The 19534-nt window shown below is 38.5% G+C and overlaps 1 protein-coding gene across 5 annotated transcripts in view; it reads left to right on the top strand.

Moving 5' to 3' along the window:
* LOC133994110 (arrestin red cell) overlaps nucleotides 1-19534 on the top strand; it is a 41097-nt gene that overhangs the window by 6971 nt on the left and 14592 nt on the right. For all 5 annotated transcript variants that reach the window (XM_062433309.1, XM_062433308.1, XM_062433307.1 and 2 more), the window contains exons 2-8: nucleotides 9284-9314; nucleotides 10204-10264; nucleotides 11799-11843; nucleotides 12649-12746; nucleotides 15124-15222; nucleotides 18913-18972; nucleotides 19276-19343. In XM_062433309.1, the coding sequence (XP_062289293.1) occupies nucleotides 9284-9314; nucleotides 10204-10264; nucleotides 11799-11843; nucleotides 12649-12746; nucleotides 15124-15222; nucleotides 18913-18972; nucleotides 19276-19343 (462 nt within the window). The remainder of the gene's footprint in view (nucleotides 1-9283; nucleotides 9315-10203; nucleotides 10265-11798; nucleotides 11844-12648; nucleotides 12747-15123; nucleotides 15223-18912; nucleotides 18973-19275; nucleotides 19344-19534) is intronic.

The following is a 19534-nucleotide window of genomic DNA, read 5'->3' as shown; positions in this document are numbered from 1 at the left end:
CACTGTGAATAAAAACAGGTTCAAAGTTTAAAACCACCTGAAATCACTTCTAACGCAGCTCAGAGTCTCTGAGACTTTATACAAAGTTTAATTCTTCCTGATAAAGTTGATCGATTGATTTCTGCAGTGTAAGAACTTTGTGTTTATCTGCTGGTGAAAGTTCAGGTGATTTTTAAAGTGCAGAATCATGTTAGTACAGTTATTAGGGTTGGGTAGCGAGGTCGGTGCTTTTAATGGTACCAACTAGAGGTGTGACGATACACTCAGCTATTGAGATGAGACGAGATTTTAACTTTATCTTTAAGAAAACTTCAATGAGGAAATATATAACTGTTCTTTTATCTTTTATTTGAAATTCACAAAATGCAAAATAATGCAGGTGCATTTTGAAATGTTTTAATTAATCATCTTGTAATGAATCGCTTCAGTTCTACTTTCTAAGCATGAATTATCATACGCAGCACTGTAAAATGTTTCCCCATGAAGATAGATAATTTATAGATGGATAATTTTGGTATGATTTTACTGTTTCCATAGCTGCTCCTCCTACCTCAGACTATCAGTGTAGAGACCTGAGGTCAACCTGCTGCTCCTCTAATCATCTCCTACTGCTCACTGAGATCTGCTCAGCAGGTAGAAGCTGCAACAGGTTAATGATCCACATGTTGACATTATAAAAAGAAGACAAGACTTGCAAATAAGCGATAGAAAAAACTGATCGTCTTGAATATTGCTTCGCGAGACATTGTTCACTTCGACGAGAAATATCGTCACGTTTTCTAACACTAACACTTCTGGCTTTTCCATTATACAGTTCTAGCACTGCTTGACTCGACTCGGTTTTGTACCAGGTGGTTTTCCATTACTTCATAGTTCCTCCTCAACGTGGGCGGGGTCACAGGAACGTCTGCACCTCATCGAAGGACCACGCTGTAGCTTTTGCGAATAGGAGTCATGTTAACTTGCGTGTAACTCACTGTAACTTTAATTTTGCCGATATTTAAAAATGCCGGGTTTGATTCTTGTGTGGGACGGCTCATGACTCTTCCAGTGACTCTCTGACCAATCAGCGGCCGGCAGTCTGTTGACGTCACATTTAGTATCGGCTCGGATCGCTTGGAACCTCGGCAGAGCAGATACTAAAAAAGTACCAGGTACTTTCACTAGTGGAAACGCAAACAAAAACCAAGTAGAGTCGAGCCGAGTAGTGCTAGAACTCGTACACTCCTACTGATGGTTCATATGTGACAACAGTATAATGGAGCTTACGTTAAAACACACATGTATAATTTACATTTGTGTAACGCGGCGATGTTAACCGTAGCAACAACGTCCTCAGTCATCATTTCCTGTTTGAAAAGTGGTCCCTCCCCTTCTGCTATAGAGCCAAGATGGCGACAGTTGAGGGCGAGAAGTCTTTAGTTTCCGGGGTCGTCACAGTGCTGCATGTCTCCATACTGCTCAATGTGAAACGCTCTGATGACCTCAGAGTATTAAAACGTGTCTCTCAGTTGTTGTTTCTTCTTCTTCTGACTAAACAAGGCGGGATCTGAACCCTTCTGATAATGACGAAATTCACAGTGATGACAGTTCTGGGAATCAGCATGTCTATATATATATTTATTTATAGTGACAATGGTGCGCTTTCACATCTTTACTGTGGAGGTGAGAAAACAGGCAGTTTGACACCTTTTATTAATCACACAAGTTTCAGTTTCGATCCTCAGTGTGAAATAATAGTCCTGGATGTGTTGATATAGAGAATGTTTTAAAGAGGTTAAGTTGTGTGTGTTGTTTAAATGGCCTCTTTATAAGCCTGTGATCTCTGTTTATTGTGTTCACAGCTGTAACAAATGATTATTTTCAATATCAATTATCCGTTGATTTATATTCTTGATTAATTGATTAATCATTTGATCTTTAAAATGTCAGTAAATGGTTAAAATTTTGTTATAATTTCTTCCAAAAAGCTGACGAAGGCTTCAAATGTCTGAGATATTCAGTTTACTGTCACAGAGGACGAAAGAAACCAGAAAATATTCACATTTAAGAAGCTGGAATTTTTCACCTTTTGCGTGCCTTGCCTTAGTTGTACTTAGTTGTATGTGCCTTGGCTTAGTTGTAAGGGCCTTGACTTAGTTGTAAGTTCCTTGACTTAGTTGTACATGCCTTGACTTAGTTGTAAGTTCCTTGACTTAGTTGTAAGTGCCTTGACTTAGTTGTAAGTGCCTTGACTTAGTTGTACGTGCCTTGACTTAGTTGTAAGTTCCTTGACTTAGTTGTACGTGCCTTGACTTAGTTGTAAGTTCCTTGGCTTAGTTGTAAGTGCCTTGACTTAGTTGTAAGTTCCTTGACTTAGTTGTAAGTGCCTTGACTTAGTTGTACGTGCCTTGACTTAGTTGTTAGTGCCTTGACTTAGTTGTAAGTTCCTTGACTTAGTTGTACGTGCCTTGACTTAGTTGTTAGTGCCTTGACTTAGTTGTATGTGCCTTGACTTAGTTGTACGTGCCTTGACTTAGTTGTAAGTGCCTTGACTTAGTTGTATGTGCCTTGACTTAGTTGTACGTGCCTTGACTTAGTTGTAAGTTCCTTGACTTAGTTGTACGTGCCTTGACTTAGTTGTATGTGCCTTGACTTAGTTGTACGTGCCTTGACTTAGTTGTAAGTGCCTTGACTTAGTTGTACATGTCTTGACTTAGTTGAAAGTGCCTTGAATTAGTTGTATGTGCCTTGACTTAGTTGTAAGTGCCTTGACTTAGTTGTACGTGTCTTGACTTAGTTGAAAGTGCCTTGACTTAGTTGGACTTAGTTGTAAGTGCCTTGACTTAGTTTTGCCTTGACTTAGTTGTAAGTGCCTCGACTTAGTTGTAAGTGCCTTGACTTAGTTTTGCCTTGACTTAGTTGTAAGTGCCTCGACTTAGTTGTAAGTGCCTTGACTTAGTTTTGCCTTGACTTAGTTGTAAGTGCCTCGACTTAGTTGTAAGTGCCTTGACTTAGTTTTGCCTTGACTTATTTGTAAATGCCTTGACTTAGTTGGACTTATTTGTAAGTGCCTTGACTTAGTTGTAAGTTCCTTGACTTAGTTGTAAGTGCCTTGACTTAGTTGTAAGTGCCTTGACTTAGTTGTTAGTGCCTTGACTTAGTTGTAAGTGCCTCGACTTAGTTGTAAGGGCCTTGACTTAGTTTTGCCTTGACTTAGTTGTAAGTGCCTCGACTTAGTTGTAAGTGCCTTGACTTAGTTGTGCCTTGAATTAGATGTACGTGCCTTGACTTAGTTGTTAGTGCCTTGACTTAGTTGTAAGTGCCTTGACTTAGTTGTAAGTGCCTCGACTTAGTTGTAAGGGCCTCGACTTAGTTTTGCCTTGACTTAGTTGTAAGTGCCTCGACTTAGTTGTAAGTGCCTTGACTTAGTTGTGCCTTGAATTAGATGTACGTACCTTGACTTAGTTGTAAGTGCCTTGACTTAGTTGTAAGTGCCTCGACTTAGTTGTAAGTGCCTTGACTTAGTTGTGCCTTGAATTAGATGTACGTGCCTTGACTTAGTTGTACGTGCCTTGACTTAGTTGTAAGGGCCTCGACTTAGTTGTAAGTGCCTCGACTTAGTTGTAAGGGCCTCGACTTAGCTGTAAGTGCCTCGACTTAGTTGTAGGTGCCTCGACTTAGTTGTAAGTGCCTTCACTTATTCGTATGTGCCTTGAATTGGTAAAACTGAAGCTTGTGGTCCGCCTTTACTTTGATAGAAACGATACAACTCAGTTTAGAAACTAGTGTGTGTGATATTAATTACGAGAGAAAGCAAGAACATATCACTTCTCTTTATCAAATAAAACATTCAGTTGTTTTTACCATTATTACTATTTTTATACCTTAATAGTGACAACGTATCCTGGTGGAGATACAACTCATAAAATCTTAAATAAACAAAATATTTAGGTGCACATGAGATAACTAGGATTTTATTTTTCACATCTCATTTTCCACTCCTGTTCAAGGGTTAAAAGATGATTTGAAACAATTAATTAAATATCAAATTAATAGATTAATATGCTACTTGTTTCAGCTTTAAATGAATGCCATCAGCTCTTTCCTGTAACTTAAACCATTTAAACTCTTTAATGTGATTATGAGACGATACTTTTCTACATTAAACAGTTAAAATAATATTGAAGACTGAATGAATGACGGATTTATCTGCAGGAAAAACAACGTGTCATCATCATCACACACGGCTCATTAACGCCAAACAGCTGGTTTCTTGTCCAGACTTGAATCAGCAGCAGCAGCATCAGGTGCAGGTGACGCAGGTGGCCGTCCCTGCAGACGCTCCTGCTGCAGGTGGATCGCTGCATCGCCCCCCCTCTCCCCTTACTCCCCTTACTCCCCCCGCTCGCTACGTTTATCAGGCTGGAAAGTTTTGGAAGCAGCCAGCCGAGCGTTAAAACCGCGTTTACGTGCAGCCGACTGTTTTTCTTTTAATTCCACAGAGAAGAGGAGGAAGAGGATGTGAAGGACGGCGTCGAGCTCTGCTGACGCTCCGATAAACATCTGACGCTCAGATTCAAAGCAGAGCGTCACGTTTCAGCTCCGTCTGCAGCCGTTTAAACTCATCGCTACGCCACTATCGACTCCTGCACGACGTTTATTAATATGTATTAATATTGATTTTACAGCTTCTTTAATTTTACACTGATTTCATATAAATCTTCTGTGTAATTTCAGTGATTTTCAGATATTTAAGAGTTAATTTTTTAGGAAATTTTTACACTAGAAGGTGAAATAGTTTGGTATTATTATTGATTATTAGAAAAAGAACTTCAAAAAGCCCTTAAATTGGTTCAGCCAGTTATTCTTCTTTAGCTGACCTACTACTTAGTTTTCAGTGTGTAGTTTTGTGTGTCAAACTACACATTAACATAATGAGGTTGTTTCCTAAAAACAAGCACATTTCCTGTATACTGCCACATCACATAACCACTATGTCCTAAAATACCTGAAAATTACTCAGAAACTTTCCAGGATGTTAGTATAAAATAGTGTTTTGAACTGTTTTACAGCTCCTTGTAATTTTACACTGATTTCATGGAAATGTTCTGAGTCATTTTCAGGTATTTAAGAGTTAATGTTTAGGACATTTCCTCTAATGCGAGAGTTCGCAGGTTTTCCATTTTTGTGTTTTACAGCTTCTTTTAATTTGACTGATTTCTTGGAAATGTTCTGTGTAATTTTCATATATTTAAGATTTAATAGAAGGTGGAGCAGTCTGGTAGTATACAGGAAACATGCTTGTTATGGGAGTTTTAGCAGAAAGTTAGAAACAACCAAACCAAATATACTAATATGTAGTTTAAACATTAATCACTGAACCAACTTAACACTTTTCGACGTTGTTTCTAATCATTTTTATGTCCACAAACACATAAAATACCTGAAAATTAGTATAAAGTTATGAACCTGTAAATTAAACACAGTTCTCACATTTTAATTTACACCAAAGCTCAAATGACGGTTCGTTGATTATTAAAGCATTTTCCCCAAATAATTTTATACTTTAATTTTCATTTATTTAAGAGTTCGGACGCTGACTGACACACTAAGTAGTTTCTGTAAATATCAGTGAGAAGAAATCTGCCTCTTTTTATCATTAAAGTTAAAAAAAATGAACCTCATCTACTTAAAACTGACCATAAATCATCAGAATTTGGCTATAAATAAATAAAAATATACAGTAATTCACATGAAACCAGCTCAATACATCAGATATAAGTTACTGCTGTTGTTTCTAAACTGAATATTTAGAGGTTTTAATGCTCTGTAAAGGGTGATGGATATTTCTCACCAGTTTGAACTATATAATAAATGATAAAGTGACTAATAATCAGACTTTAATCAGTAAAGACAGTCAGTGTGTGTCCACAGATCTCATCATGAAGTTTGTTGAGCAGTGAATAAAAACCATGAAAACAACCTGAAATCATTTTTAAATTTATGCTTTTTTTTTTTTTTTTTTGTTGAAGTGAGTCTAAATATATTTGGTGCTGGTGTGGAAACAGTCGGCGTCTGACAGGAAACAGAAGCTGCCGCCTGCTGTAAACAGTTTACTTCAGCAGCAGCAGCAGCTTCGCCCCTCGGTGTCGACTCCTTCCTTTAACATCCTCGCTGATTCTTTTAACTTCAAACAGAGAAAAACGTGGAGAAGATTAAAACTGCTCGATGTGTTGTTGCTGCTTCCTGTTTAGTGTGTTGCAGCGTCGGTCGTGGGAGGAAGTGACTCTTTATAAGCTTCGATGGTCCAGAGCGGCTGCGGCTGACTGATGTGACCGAAATACTGCACTGACCGATTTAACAGATGACCCCTTTTTACTCTGCTGTTTATGGAAAAACACTGTTTGAAGACACTTTAGAGGCTCGTCCTGAAGCCAAAGCTTCTCTCAAACACCTTTTAAAGTCTTCCTCTCTGAATCCTGCAGCTTCCTTTTAATGAAACGCTTCCATTAAATCTCACAGACCTGCTTATCGTCTGTCACACTTTTTATGAGCTTTGACAGATGATTCAGTCCTTCAGAGACTAGCTGCTACTGAGCTGTAAACACTGTGATGATGCGTTCAGGTCACATCGTAATTATAAGAATCTAACTTATACATAATGTTTAATGTCCAGGTTGTAAGTCGACACTCCTCAAACACATTTTTAAAGTCTTCAGATTATTAATATTTATTAGTCTATTATAGTCTATTATATATTATATTTAGTCATATTTTCTAACTCTGGGTGTAAAAAGGATCATTTAACAGGCACCGTTTTCATTCTACTTGGTATTGATTTATTTAGGTTCATACTTTAAAGCAGGGATGTCAAACATGAGGCCTGTGGGCCAGAACCGGCCCTCCGAGGCATCTAATACGGCCCACTTTACTTCCTTCCTTCCTTCTTTCCTTCTTTTCTTTCCTTATTTTCCTTCCTTCCTTCTTTCCTCTTTTCTTCCTCTCTTACTTCCTCAATTCCCTCTTTCTGCCTTTCCTCCTTGCTTCCTTCCTTCCTTCCTTCTTTCCTCTTTCCTTCCTTCCTTCCTTCCTTCTTCCCTTCTTTTCTTTCCTTATTTTCCTTCCTTCCCTTCCTTCCTTCCTTCCTTCTTGTCTTTTTTACTTCCTTCTTTCCTTCTTTTCTTTCCTTATTTTCCTTCCTTCCCTTCCTTCCTTCCTTCTTTCCTCTTTTCTTCCTCTCTTCCTTCCTCCATTCCCTCTTTCTGCCTTTCCTCCTTGCTTCCTTCCTTCCTTCCTTCCTTCCTTCCTTCCTTCCTTCCTTCCTTCCTTCCTTCCTTCCTTCTTGTCGTTTTTACTTCCTTCCTTCCTTCTTTCCTTCTTTTCTTTCCTTATTTTCCTTCCTTCCTTCTTTCCTCTTTTCTTCCTCTCTTCCTTCCTTCATTCCCTCTTTCTGCCTTTCCTCCTTGCTTCCTTCGTTCCTTCTTTCCTTATTTTCCTTCCTTCCTTCCTTCCTTCCTTCCTTCTTGTCGTTTTTACTTCCTTCTTTCCTTCTTTTCTTTCCTTATTTTCCTTCCTTCCCTTCCTTCCTTCCTTCTTTCCTCTTTTCTTCCTCTCTTCCTTCCTCCATTCCCTCTTTCTGCCTTTCCTCCTTGCTTCCTTCCTTCCTTCCTTCTTTCCTCTTTCCTTCCTTGCTTCCTTCTTTTCCTTCTTTCTTTTCCTTCCTTCCTTCCTTCCTTCCTTCTTTTCCTTCCTCTCTTCCTTCCTTCCTTCCTTCTTGTCGTTTTTCCTTCCTTCCTTCCCTCTTTTCTTCCTCTCTTCCTTCCTTCCTTCCCTCTTTTTAATGGTCTGGCTAAGTAAATCATTGACAGATTAATCAATAATGAAAACAATAGTTATTTGCAGCTCTACAGTCGACCAACTCTGTGATAAACAGACATGAAACTCAAATATAAAACGATCCTAACCCAAAGAATATAACTTTGACACTTTGATGCCAAAACTTCCCTGAAACACACATTTAAAGTCTTCCTCACTGAATCCTGCAGCTCTCGTTAAATCCATCGTTACTGTTTCTCGTCTGTCAGACAAACTTTAGTCGACCAAACGTGCAAAACAATAAATGAATATTCATTAATGAGACAGAATATGAGTCGGTCGGGTTTAAAAGGTGAAACTCTGAACGAGGTTTTATTATAACAGACATTTGAATATAAATAAATCAGTCAAAACGTTTATTTATATATCAGCTTCATGCAGCAGAGAGTCTGAAGCTCATCTAATAAAACTATAAACTGTCTTATGTTGTGATATTAGTCACTAAATCCCTGATTCTACTGTTCTAAACTTTATTTTTTAAATGTTAAATCTTTGAATTTAGCTGAAAGTAAAAAGAAGCAACAGTTTTATATGATTGGTGTCTTTATACCTTTAAACCTCATTTACTGTTAAACTACACAAACACTCTGCATCCAGTCAGAAAACCAACAAAACTTCACTTATTCAGGAAAAGTTTAAACATTTCAGACTTAAATAATATAATTTAGTGTTTTTAAATGTTCATATTGGTTGATCTGAACAGTATTTAAGGGTTTAAAGTGTTACATTTCATTCTCAAAAGTCTAATTTCTTTCTCTAAACTGTCTTAAGTTGATGATATTAGTCACAAAATGTGATTTTTTTTTAATGCAAAATCCAGATTGTACTGTTCCAAACCTCAGTATTAAATGGTTTTATCTTTAAATGTAACTGTAAATAATATAATTGAATGCTTTTAGTGCTTGTGCAATGTTCATATTGGTTGATTTCAACAGTATTTAAGGGTTAAAAGTCAAAAAAAGTGTAATTTATTAAGAAAAAAAGTCTAAATTCTCTGATTCCAGCTTCTTAAATGTGAATATTTCTGGTTTCTTTTTTCTCCTTTATGACATTAAACTGAATATTTCTCTAGTTATGGATAAAAGACAGATTTTAAACTTTAACCTGACAGCTGACGGATGGAAACCCCCATTAAAGCTCTGTGGTGACATCCCATAATAACTCAGGTCACATCAGTGTTTGTCTCAAACCACAAACCCCCCCCCCCCCCCAACCCCCCCCCCCTTTGGCTTCCTGCTGTGTTGAAATAAGACGTTGGTCTCGTTTTCTCTTCAGTTCATTTAAACTAAATATTAAAGTTTAAAGATTTTCACTCAGTTTAGTTTTTGGTTATTTGATGAAAACTAACACGTGTCTTTTTTTCTTCCTCTTCTTCCTCCTCTTCCTCCTCTTCCTCTTCTTCCTCCTCTTCCTCTTTCCCTCTCAGAGTTTTCAAGAAGTCGAGCCCCAACTGTAAGGTGAGTCAGTCTGAACGTTTTCCATCAAAATGAAATATAATAATAATAATAATAATAACATCATTCTGATCCTTTAAAGTATGTTTAGTTTATTTTAATCATTACTTTTTATTTACTTTGAAGTTACTAGTTAAAGTTAGTTACTAGTTGCACCTTTAAGTTCCGCAAATAATTAAAGATTCAAGCTTCCTTTAATTGTAATTGTAAAACACAAAACCATGAAATGTAAAGGCAGCAAGAGAGGATGAATCTCAAAGTAATAAATAAGTAAAACAGATAAAACTAGATAAATAATGAGTTTGATCTCCAGCAGGAAACGTTTCCCCTTTATATTCATTTATAAATAATAAGATAAGAAAGGCTTTATTGTCATCAGTCACCTTTTGTTTTCTAAGCGTGTGATTGGTCCGTGTGGTTTCTAAGCCTGTGATTGGTCCGTGTGTTTTCTAAGCTTGTGATTGGTCCGTGTGTTTTCTAAGCCTGTGATTGGTCCGTGTGTTTTCTAAGCCTGTGATTGGTCCGTGTGTTTTCTAAGCCTGTGATTGGTCCGTGTGTTTTCTAAGCCTGTGATTGGTCCGTGTGTTTTCTAAGCCTGTGAATGGTCCGTGTGTTTTATAAGCGTGTGATTGGTCCGTGTGTTTTCTAAGCCTGTGATTGGTCCGTGTGTTTTCTAAGCCTGTGATTGGTCCGTGTGTTTTATAAGCGTGTGATTGGTCCGTGTGTTTTCTAAGCCTGTGATTGGTCCGTGTGTTTTATAAGCGTGTGATTGGTCCGTGTGTTTTCTAAGCTTGTGATTGGCCCGTGTGGTTTCTAAGCCTGTGAGTGGTCTGTGTGATTGGTTCGTGTGATTGGACCGTGTGTTTTCTAAGCCTGTGATTGGTCCGTGCAGGTGACGGTTTACCTGGGAAAAAGAGACTTTGTGGATCATCTGGACCACGTTGATCCAGTAGGTGAGTCAGCACATCTGGAGGTTTGTAACATTTTCATCAGCTGGTTGGTTTTGGTTTCTGTCCTGCAAAGATTAAAGGTGGAAATGTTTATATACAGATTGTTTTAAAGCTTTTTAACTTTGACATGAAGTCGTAGAAAATATCTGACATTTGATTTCTGAATAAAAAATGATCCTGATGAGTTTCTGAACAACCGAGGAGGCAAAAGTAGAAGTTCTGATTCAACTCCTTTACTCAAGTTAAAGTAAGAAAGTTCTTTACCTCTTTTGATAACTCAAAATAAAATAAGTTCCCGACACACAGAATAGGATCGTTTTCCTCTTTTGTTAAAAGAATCACTGGACACTAAATTTCAGACAAAAACTATTGGCTCCTTTCCACTCTACAGTTCTAGCTCTACTTTCCATTACTATAGTTCCTCCTCAACGTGAGCGGGGTCGTCATAGCAACGCTGCACCAAGTTTCAAGTTTCGAGGTTTATTGTCATTTACATTTTTTGCACATGAAACGAAATTTGTACTGAAGTCCAGCAGCGTACAATACAGTGAGTAAGTCTAAAAATAGGCTATAATAAGTAAAATGAGCTATAATAAGTAAATCACAGACTCAGGATAAAAACTATAAATAAAACAACAATAATATGTATAATAAATAACCAAGTGCAGTAAACTCTACCTGATGGTGTGATGATTAGAAACACTGATGGTGTTAAACAGGAGGCAGCGGCTCATTATCTTCATCTTATTATCTAAAAACCTCAAACCTAAAAAAACGGAAACAGCAGCAGCCGGCAGCATTATGATAAATCGTGTTGAAATATCTGCGTTTCACGGCACTTTTTCCATAAACTCCTGCACGGCATCGTACTCTATCACTCATCTGCATGTCATGTCTTCTTTTTATAATGACACCGAGGTTTAAAAGTAAAGAATCTGCTTTGACAATGTGAGGAGTAGAAAGTCCAGATATTTGTGTTTTTAATGTACGGAGGAAAAGTAAAAAGTTGTCAAGTAGTTTTAGAAGTAAAGCACAGATACTTTGTTACTTCCCACCTCTGAATAACATCATGTACACATTTCTTTTAACTGGACTTTTCCTAATGTGATCCACAGTAAGCAAAAATAGAAATAAAATGGTTAATTTTGCTCACATTATTATATATGTGTAGAAGTTTGACCTGTTTATTAAAAAAAACATCAACAAATCAGCATTTAAACATGTTTTATTCATCATATTGTATAAAATAGTGATGTGAATGTATTTTAATCAAACAGAAGGATTAATATAGATGTTTATATCAGAATATAAACAGGAAGTAAAGAGTTAAAGGTGGAAAATAAACATCAAACTTTTAATTTATGTGAACTTTTATAATAATCTCTAAGTTAGTTTTTCATAGTTTAACGTCTGATTATTGAACAATGAAAAGCAGCTGCAGAGTTTTATAACTTCAGTCGGACTTTAACCCTTTACTGGGCGCGGTGCTTTTATTTTTGCGGTGACTCTGCTTTTATCTTCTTCTTCCTGTTGACAGATGGCGTGATCCTCGTCGACCCCGAGTATCTGAAGGACAGGAAAGGTAAAAAAAAACAATGACTTCCTGTTCATCATTTAATCATTTATCTTATTAAACTTTTCCTGCTTGTGTTAAATTCAGAGTTTTAAATGAGATGAAGATTAAAGGAGCAGTTTATAGACTTTAGTGACACAAAGCAGAACATATATGGTATAAATAGATAAATAATGTTCATGTTAATATGTTTTAATTAGTGTTAAAATCACCTGAAAATAAGAATCTGTGAGTTTTTGTTTTGATTAATTTGGTTATAATCTGAAATCTCTTTATATTTTATACACATTGCTCCTTTAAATAATACAATAAAACTCAATGAGATTAAAACTTGTTGAGTGTTGGAGATAAAAAAAAAACTAAAAAAACAATCTGACCTCATGTGGGCCGGACGAGTAATAAGATGGAAGGAAGGAAGGAAGGAAAGAAAAGAGGGGAAAAAAGGATGGACGGACAGACAGAATGAATTAAGGAAGGAAGGAAAGAAGACAGGACGGAAGAAAGGGAGGAAGGGAAGGAAGGAAAGAAAGGAAGGATGGACAGATAGAATGAAGGAGGGAAGAAAGGGAGGAAGGACAGAAGGGAGTAAGGACAGATTGAAGGAAGCAAGGAAGGAAAGAATGAAGGAACGAACGAAAAGAAGACAAGAAGGAAAGAAAGGAAGGATGGACAGACAGTGAAGGAAGGAAAGTGGGCCGGATTGAACCCCTCGTTGGGCCTGTTTTGGCCCACAGGCCTCATGTTTGACCCTCCTGATCTAAAGGAGACAGGTGTCTAAACCATCCGTCTCTCCTCTTCCTCTTCCTCTCTGCAGTCTTCGTCACCCTCACCTGTGCGTTTCGTTATGGACGGGAGGATTTGGATGTTCTGGGTTTGTCCTTCAGGAAGGATCTTTACATCTCAACCTTCCAGGTAACAAACCAAAGAGTTTAAAGTTTAGATGTTTCATTATTATCATGGTAAATGTTCTGTACTTATATAGCTCCTTTCTAGTCTTTACGACCACTCAAAGCACTTTACACTACACCTCATTCACACACTGATGGCAGGAGCTACCACGCAGGGGGCCAACCTGCTCATCAGGTGGAAGCTAACCATTTACACACATTCATACACCGTTGGCATAGCAACAGGAGCAATTTGGGGTTAAGTGTCTTGCCCGAGGACACATCGACATGTGGACTGGAGGAGCCGGGAAAGGAACCACCAATCTTTCAATTGGAGGACGACCGCTCTACCTCCTGAGCCACATATAGCCACTAAGCCCTTATAATATCAGTAGATGTTTAAATGTTAGTCGCAGCGTCTGATTATTGTTACAGAAAGGGAACATGATGAGGGCTAACAACTTAAAGCTGTTCTGCAGGGTTAGTGCTACCCATTCCTGCAGATGTCTCAACTTCTCTTGGTTACTTACAAACCGTTTGTCTGCATTAAAGTAGTGTTAGAGCTCGCTGTGATACAGTTACCCTGTTCCTTCACAAAGGAAGAGAGGACAGACCCTTGAAACCACAGAGATGTAGGTCTTTCCTGCAGAGAAGAGTTTCTGAGAAAGGGTTGAGGTATCGGTGAGAACCGTTTCCTTCACCATCAAACACTCAGAGACTCTGACAGGAAGAGGTGTGGCAGAGTCAAAGCCACAACACAGTCAGAAGACAAAGACGTTGCTGAGAGTCAACAGCTTCACACACTTCTTCATAGAATAGAATATCCTTTATTGTCTTTGTACAACAGGTGTCACAACGAGATTGGTACGGGGTCTCTTCCCGTGGTGCAATAAAAGTCAAAATAAATGTAAATATTATACATAAAAACAATGAAAAAGCTATTTACACACACACACACACACACACACACACACACACACACACACACACACACACACACACACACACACACACACACACACACACACACAGTCTATTGCACATATTGCACTTATGCCTATGTAACCTGAGGTAGGTGTTGAATACAGTACTGTATACAAGGTGCTGAGTAGAGGGGGTGGGAGTGCGTGGTTAACTGTTCAGGAGCCTGATGGATAGAAAGTGTTTTTGAGCCGGTTTGTGCGGCTCTTCAGGACCCTGGATCTTCTGCCAGAGGGCAGAAGTTTGAAGAGGCCTTGGCCGGGGTGAGATGGGTCAGACAGGATCTTCATGCACAGCTTCATGTGTGTATATTTGGCCCTTGAATGATGATGAGTTTGACTCTTCTGTTTTACAGAAAGATAAAGACGTTAAACTTGCATCCAAGCTGTTCCAGAAACTACCTTTAGAAATAAAGAACGAGATGTTTTCAGCTTGCAAACAGCAGAGTCTCCAGAGTTAAACCTCATCAAAGAATGAAACCAAAGCTGCCACATATTTATGGGAACTTCTGCAGCAGAGTTTAGGAAGAACTTTCTGAAGAATATTTGCACTGTAGAAAGAATCCCACAAGTGTGTTCAGCTGTTATGTCAAAGCCAAAGGAGGCTACTCTGAAGTTTACAATACATCTTGGTTCATGATTTATTTTTAAACTGCATCATTTACAATAAAAAATACTGTAATAATTGTATTGTTGTCATAGACTGTAGATATAATGGACGTAACATCCGTGACGTCACCCATTGGTTTGTGGACTGCTGCTCGGAGGCCAATAGTATCGGATCTGAGCAGCGCCATCTTGAAAATTTCAGGTGCATGCTGGGAAAAATAAAAACATGGATTCTACTTATATGGGCATCAGGAGGAGCATGAGGCGCCCTCCTGAACCTGTGAACCAATCAACCTGTCAATCACCACGTAGCCACGCCCTAATGCATACCCTGCTTTATCGTCACATATAAAATCAGGGAGGCCAAAATGTCCCAAATGAACATCATACTGCATTGAAGAAGGCTTTAAACTAGCGATTGAGACCATAAACACATTTTGAAAACGTTTACTGAGGTTAGAAATCAAGTGAGAAGTTGGTGAATTCTCCATTGACTTGTATATAGACGGAAGTCCTTTTGACACCAAAACGGTCGCCCCCTGGTGGCCTTTTGATAGAATGCAGTTTTAAGTTACTTCTGCGTTGGCATCATTGCAGAGGACCAGAACTCCCCGCCTGGTTGTTGTGTTTAACCTGTTAGCATCACAGCGCCCTCATTGGGTCGTTTAGTGTCACAGCAGCTCAGTTCGTGATCCTGAATCCTGCAAATGATCAAACTTATACATTTATTAACTTTAATTTCACCTTAAAAATATGAAATCAGAAGATGCAGCGTGTTGACTCTCTCTCTCTGTGTCTCTTCTTCTTTCTCAGGCTTTCCCTCCGGTTCCAGAGGAGAGGAAACCAAACAGCCGGCTGCAGGAGAGACTGCTGAAGAAGCTCGGCCAGCACGCACATCCCTTCTACTTCACTGTGAGTCCACTTCTACCACTAACAAACTATGATCTATAGTTATAATAATAATAATAATACAGTCCCTGAGTCTTATTCTTCATTCACACAGTTAAAAGCAGGGATTAGATGGTAAATAGACACAGAGACACTTAGTATGACTTGTTTCTTGATGTGTAGTAAAGCTTTGCTCGGCTTCCTGACTCATTAAATAAAATAAAAGGGAAGAGAGAGACTAGGAAAAATAAAACTAGTTTAATGGCGGTTTTATTCTTTATTTATTTGCATAATCCAAAGGTTGTTAAAATGAGCTGGAAACACACAAAGAGCTTTTAGTTCCTGTCGTTCAGTAATTACTAGAAAACCTTTTAGTGTGAAAAGGAGCTTCTTTGTTTTTAATGTTTTTATGTTCTTTTTTTAATCCATCATCTGTCTAATCAGCCTTATCTTGGAAGTTTTTGATGATGATAAATTAATCCAAACTTTACCAGTCAACCTGTATTTATAGTGCAGCTTTCATTCAGGTTAACGTAGTTGAAAGTGTTTCATGGTTTAGAGGCTGATACCGATGTTAAAGAGTAAAACTTCTGATAAATATATTGGTCGATAATCTTATATATAGAATATAAACGTAGCTTGTAACTCAGGAGGTTAAACTCATTTTCATTTGTCATCTGCCAAATACACAACAATATGATCTGATGAGGGAAGGATTATTAAAAAGATGGAAGGAAGGAAGGAAGGGAGGAAGGGAGGTGGGACAGAAGGAAGGAAATGAAGACAGGAATGAATGAAGGAAGGAAGGAAGGAAAGTAGGACAAAAGAGAAAGGGAAGAAGGAAGGAAAAGAAGACATGAGGGAAGGAGGAAGGAAGTGAGCAAGGAAGGAAGGAAAGTAGGAAAAAGAAAGAAAGGGAGGAAGGAAAAGAAGACAGGAAGGTAAAGTTGGCCAGATTGGATCCCTTGTCTGGCCGGTTTCTGGCCCACGTTCCTCATGTTTGAACCCTCTGTTCTAATTTGACATAATGAACCAAATTAAAGTTTAATCCCAACGTTAAGCGTCTCTGTAAACTCTTCCTGCTGCTGATGTTGGATCAACTTCACTCCTGAATCCTGCAGATCTAAAAAGCTTCAGTGAAGGATCTCTGAGTGTTTTAGTGTCACATGTCCGTCCTGAAGCTTCATAAAGATAGACAGATAGTTTACAGGATTAAAAGTTGTGTTTAAAAGTTTAATCTTAAACTAAAATGAAGCTTCAGCGTCTGAATGAGTCGCATCTACAGTGTTTCTAGTTCCTTTAGTTCCTGTTTCTCCTGATAAATAACCATCAGACTCTGAGTGGATAATCTTCTGTCACTACTTTAAACCTCTTCATGTCTCTTTTGCATCGACTCAAACACACAGTCGCTCAGCAGAGAGTATAAACAGTCTCATGTGACAGCGAAGCCGCTTCCTCGTCTGTGTTGAGTCACCACAAACATTCCTCTCAGGTGACGCAAAGTTCCTGGAAATATCTGTTTGGACAGGGAAATAAAATGTGACGGGACTTTGTCTACTGGTTTCTAACATGTGATCTGCTCTCATAGCGGCTGCTGCTCTAACTGTAACCCTGATGCTTCATATTCAGGATCAATATCACAAAGAGTTGCTTTTAAATTCAGATTAAAGCTCCTGTTGTCCTCCAGTCAAGGAAGGAAAGAAGGAGGAAAAGAAGGAGGAAAAGAAGGAGGAAGGAAGGATGGAAGAAAGGAAGAAGGAAGGAAAAGAGGGAGGAAGGAAGAAGGGAGGAATATAATATTGTATCGTGATATCGTATCGTGATGATATCGTATCGTAATGATTTCGTATCGTGATGATCTCGTATCGTAATGATTTCGTATCGTGATGATATCGTATCGTGATGATATCGTATCGTAATGATATCGTATCGTAATGATTTCGTATCGTGATGATATCGTATCGTAATGATATCGTATCGTGGTGATATCGTATCGTGATGATATCGTATCGTAATGATATCGTATTGTGATGATATCGTATCGTGATGATATCGTATCGTGATGATCTCGTATCGTAATGATATCGTATTGTGATGATATCGTATCGTGATGATATCGTATCGTGATGATCTCGTATCGTAATGATTTGGTATCGTGATGATATCGTATCGTGATGATCTCGTATCGTGACACAACTATCGTGATGATCTCGTATCGTAATGATTTCTTATCGGGATGATATCGTATCGTGATGATATTGTATCGTGACACAACTATCGTGATAATATCGTATCGTGATGATATCGTATCGTGATGATCTCGTATCGTAATGATTTCGTATCGTGATGATATCGTATCGTGATGATATTGTTTCGTGATAATATCTTATTGATATAATATCGTATCGTAGAGCTTCTGCTGATTCCCTCCTCTAGCTGTTAGCTGCAGTTTGTTTGTTCTTCTCGCCTCTCGGCTGAATTAACTCGATGGCGTCACTTCGACCTCACAGCTGGAGGTTTTTAGTGTCTCAGGACGAATCAGCAGATGATCGTCAGACCTCCTGAGGTTTGTCTGATTGATCTGCGTCATCACCGCTTAATCCCACTTAATCTGAGTTACCTTTAAAAACCTGGTGTATAAATCTCAGTCTAATTTGGGGGAGCGTCATGCTGGGAAACACTTCTTTATTACAGACTGGTTCATTTAAATGCACCAGTAGTTATTCATTTATAAACCTTTATACTACAAAACTTCCTTCTTTCCTCCCTTACTTCCTTCCATCTGTCCTTCCTTCCTCTCTCCCTCCTTCTCTCTTTTTTTCCATCCTCTCTTTTTCCTCCCTTCCTTCTTTCCTTCCTCCATCCCCCTTTCTTCCTTCCTTCGTCCCTCCCTCCTTCTTTCTTTCCTTTCTCCCTCCCTCCCTCCCTCCCTCCTACCCTCCTTCATTCTTCCTCCCATCCTTCCTTCCTCCTTCCCTTCCTTCCTTCTTCCTCCCATCCTTCCTTGACTCGAGGACAACAGGAGGGTTAAAGAGCTCAATTATAAGCACATGAAAAGATAAATGTTTTTAACCTGGATTTAAATATACTCACAGTTGGGGCTGATTTCAGTTCTGAGTCAGATTATGATCCGACGTCCAAAACTATTATTTAGTGTCAAAGAAAAGCAGCAAAATTTCACATTTTTAGAAGCTGAAATCATCCAATTTTGGGGCATTTTTGCTTTAAAACTTAACGTAAACCCTTCCTGATTTTTTTGCATTGATTATCTTCCTTCACTTATAGTTTGTCTATTTTTGCATTTTTCCTACATTGATTTGGTTTTTACTCATCAAACTTTTATCTGTTCTCTATTAAAACTTAATTACATGACATTAATTTTGAAAAGTGCTCAAAATAAAGTTTACTATTATTAAATATCCTCAGGAAATGAGTCACTCTGTTCTTCCTTAGTCGTCATTAGATTGAGTGTGTAGACAGTCACAGTGAGCTTTGTGGTTTTACTGGTGTAACTGGTGGCTCTGGGGAATTTCAGGGGTATTTTAGGGTTATTTAGGGGTATTTCAGGGTAAAGTACAGAGCTTGCTGCTGAGGGTCGATGCCTCCTCAGTGTTCAGTGTGTGAAGCTTTAAAAGCTTTAAAGAGGAAAGTTTTGACCCTGATGGATGAAACTCTGACTTTCTTTAACTCTGATTCTGATTCTGCTGATTTCAGATTCCTCAGAATCTCCCGTGTTCAGTCACTTTACAGCCCGGTCCAGAGGACACTGGGAAGGTAACACACATATACACACACACACACACACACACACACACACACAAATGAAAAGCAAAGAACATTTCTTTGGAGTTTATTTTTGGATAATTTTTTATTCTAAGCAGAATTTTTTAGATTTAATTTTGTTCAGATCTGAAACATTTAAGATGAATCAGTTTTATTGAATAAAGTTAAATGAATTAAATCAGAATATAAGACATGAAGTGTTTCTACAGGTGTTCAGAGGTATACAACCAGATCACAACATCTCTTCTCTTCTCTAATCTTCTCTCTACTTTTCTTGTCTTCTTCTCTCTTCAGGCCTGCGGCGTCGACTTTGAGATCAGAGCTTTCTGTGCCAAGTCGATAGAAGAGAAGATTCACAAGAGGTGAGTTCAGACCATAGACTGTATATAAAATGGACGTAACATACGTGACGTCACCCATTGGTTTGTGGACTGCTGCTCGGAGGCCAATAGTATCGGATCTGAGCAGCGGCATCTTGAACATTTCAGGTGCATGCTGGGAAAAATAAAAACACGGATTCTACTTATATGGGCATCAGGAGGAGCATGAGGCG

Source organism: Scomber scombrus, chromosome 14 (assembly GCF_963691925.1).
Source record: "Scomber scombrus chromosome 14, fScoSco1.1, whole genome shotgun sequence".
Lineage (NCBI taxonomy): Eukaryota > Metazoa > Chordata > Actinopteri > Scombriformes > Scombridae > Scomber > Scomber scombrus.
Note: the sequence above shows the minus strand (reverse complement) of the source record. Positions and strands in the feature narration are given on the sequence as shown.